Raw genomic sequence first — 3,177 nt, 5'->3', positions numbered from 1 at the left:
GAAATACAAAATGGATATTTTTATTACATCGAATGGAAAAGTTTTACACAAAGCCAATACAACCAAAATTAGGAGGGAAGCAGAAAATTGGGAAAGAATTTTCATGGCCAATATCTCTGATAAAGGCCTCATTTCTAAAAGATACAGAAAAATGAGTAGAATTTGTAAGAATACAAGTAATTCCCGAATTGATAAATGGTAAAAGGATATGAAATCAGTTTTCAAATTAAGAAATTAAAGCTATCTAAAATCATATTAAACCACTATTGATGAGAGAAATGCAAATCAAAACAGCTCAGAGGGTACCACATCACACCTATCATACTGGCTAAAATGACAAAAAAAGGAAAATTATAAATTCTGGAGAAGATGTGGGAAAATTGCCACACTAATTCATTGTATATGGAGTTGTGAACTGATCCAACCATTCTGGAGAGCAATTTGGAATTATGCCCAAAGGGCTATAATAATGTGCATATCCTTTGACCAAGCAATATAACTTCTGGGGCTGTGTCCCCAAGAGATCATGCAAATGAGAAAAGGACCCACATGTACAACAATATTTATAGCAGCCCTTTTTGTTGTGGCCAAGAATTAGAAATTGAGGAGATGCCAATCAGTCGGGGAATGGCTGAGTAAGTTGTGGTATATGAATATAGTGGCATGCTATTGTGCTATAGGAAATAATGAGCAGATGCTCATTGAGAAAAACCTGGAAAGACTTATATCAACTGATGATTGGTGAAATGAGCAAAAATGACTTCATTGTACACAATAACAGCCACATTGTTTGATGACTAAATTTTGATAGACTTTTCTCTTCTCAGCAATGCAAGGATCTAAGGACAACTCCAAAAGCCTCATGATGGAAAATGCTATGCACATCCAGAGAAAGAACTTTGAAGTCTGAATGTAGATGGAAGTATACTATTCTTTCTCTCTCTCTCTCTCTCTCTCTCTCTCTCTCTCTCTCTCTCTCTCTATTGTTGGGGTTTGTATCTTTCTCGTAGTTTCTCTCATTCATTCTAATTATTCTTTATAATGTGACTGATGTGAAAATATGTATGATGGGAACATATATGTAAAGCCTTTATCAGATTGCATGCCATCTTAGTGGGGGGAGAAGGGAGGGAGGTGGAGAAGATTTAAAACTCAAAAGATTATGGAAATGAATGTTGAAAAGTAAAATTAAATAAATTAAATTTTGAAACATGCTTAAGAATTTGTAAGATGTGTCCTGTTCTAGGCACATAATAGTCCATCAGTCATTAAGTAGTTGTTTGTTGTTATTGTTTAGTCATTTCAGTCCTGTCCAAGTCCTTGTGACCTCCTTTGGGAATTTCTTGACGACAGTGCTGGAGTGTTCTGCCATTTCATTGTGCAGATCCTTTTACAGATGAGGAAAAAGGGTTAAGGGATTTGCCAAGGGTATGCTATATGTGTCTGAGGTCAGATTTCAACTCAGGAAGATGTGTCTTCCTGACTTAAGGCATGGTGCTTTATTCACTTTGCCACGTAACTACCCAAATATGTATCAAAAGTAGTGGCTTAACTGTGATAATCTCCAAGGACAGGCAGAAAGGGAAAATGCAGTTGCTTGTCCCAAGGAGCTTGTATTCTTATGCAGGACACAAGATAAAATAACTAGGGATTTTGAATATACAATAAGGAAAGCAATATCAGAGAGAAGGCTAGCAAAAAAAAAAATGAAACTGGGAAAGATTTCTCATAGAAATGATATTTCAACTAGTTTTGAAGGAAGTCAGGGAGCTATGAGGTAGGAGTAAGGATAGAGAAAATTGAAGGCACATGATACAGCCTGTGGAAAGTTAATGAATCAGGAGACTGATGGCCATTCATCAGGAACATTAAGTACCTTGTTAACCAGTAAGCCAGTGTGGCTAGATGAAAGAGAGAGAGAGAGAGAGGGAGAGAGAGAGAGAGAGAGAGAGAGAGAGAGAGAGAGAGAGAGAGAGAATGGGAACAGAAGTATAAAATACTTGAAAGGTAGGGGGAAGGGATTTAGAAAATAGAAGGTTTTCTCTTTCCCTGTCGCCGCTGAGTCGAGCGGGAGGCGGAGGTTCCCGGGTGTTTTCAAGATTTAGCTTCACCCGTGAACTGCTGCCATGGCCGAGGAAGGCATTGCTGCTGGGGGTGTAATGGACGTTAACACAGCTCTACAAGAAGTGCTGAAGACCGCACTCACCCACAATGGCCTAGCTCGTGGAATTCATGAAGCTGCCAAAGCCTTGGACAAACGCCAAGCCCATCTTTGTGTTCTTGCTTCCAACTGTGATGAACCTATGTATGTAAAGTTCGTTGAGGCCCTGTGTGCTGAGCATCAGATCAACTTGATCAAGGTTGATGACAACAAGAAGCTGGGTGAATGGGTAGGCCTCTGTAAAATTGACAGAGAGGGAAAGCCCCGTAAAGTGGTTGGCTGCAGCTGCGTTGTTGTTAAGGACTATGGCAAGGAATCTCAGGCCAAAGATGTTGTCGAAGAATATTTTAAATGCAAGAAGTGAATAAATAAAAGCCTTGGTCTGATTTTTTTTTTTTGATGGTGAATGACTCCTTTTATTATTTCAGCAAGCAGCACATTTATACCTTTAGTGACTAGGTACACTCTTTGGTTACGTGGGTGAAAGACAGGTAAAGCTAATACACCTGGGTCCTAGGACCGCCCTGACTCCGCCTACTCTCCTCCCCCTCTCCTCCCACACTACCCAAAGCTCCCTGCGGGCAGGCAGTCCAGGCAAAGACCGGAAACTCCACGTGGTCAGGCAGCCGGAAGTTCCACGTGCTCTGCCAGAGAGCCGGAAGTTCCACGTGGTCAGGCAGGTCCGACCTGGAATCTCTAGGGAGGCAACAAAGGCGAGACCCCTCCTCCTGGCTCCACCCACATTCCAAAGCCCTGAGTTAATCTCAGCAGGCCCCTGGGCCTGGAGGTCCGAGGAGGACAGGGCTCAGCTCTAACTCAACCTGTAACATCTCCCCCTTTTCTGTTTAGCAACAAGAGTCAACAGGTACTGACTCAATGGCTGTATACAGGGCCCCAAAAAACATATTTGTCACTAAAGCAGTACAACATAGCAAAAAAGGCAAAGCCCCCACAATGGCCACAGTCTCTAAGACATGACTAAGCCAATTGAGGGTTAAAAAGATCTTAATATGACT

At 41.5% G+C, this 3,177-nt stretch overlaps 1 protein-coding gene across 1 annotated transcript; it reads left to right on the top strand.

Annotated features, from left to right (window-relative positions):
• The first annotated feature begins 2,126 nt into the window (after positions 1–2,126).
• LOC118844408 (40S ribosomal protein S12-like) lies at positions 2,127–2,525 on the top strand. The gene has a single exon (XM_036752287.1). It carries the CDS (start codon positions 2,127–2,129, stop codon positions 2,523–2,525), a length of 399 nt encoding a protein of 132 aa, XP_036608182.1.
• Positions 2,526–3,177: the final 652 nt, after the last annotated feature.

The sequence above is a fragment of the Trichosurus vulpecula genome, chromosome 3 (assembly GCF_011100635.1).
Source record: "Trichosurus vulpecula isolate mTriVul1 chromosome 3, mTriVul1.pri, whole genome shotgun sequence".
NCBI classification, from domain to species: Eukaryota; Metazoa; Chordata; class Mammalia; order Diprotodontia; family Phalangeridae; genus Trichosurus; species Trichosurus vulpecula.
This window is presented reverse-complemented; position numbering and strand designations above follow the sequence as displayed.

What these genes read in the sequence shown, in the direction of transcription:
- LOC118844408 (XM_036752287.1), top strand. Translation starts at nt 2,127, where the DNA reads ATGGCCGAGGAAGGCATTGCTGCTGGGGGTGTAATGGACGTTAACACA.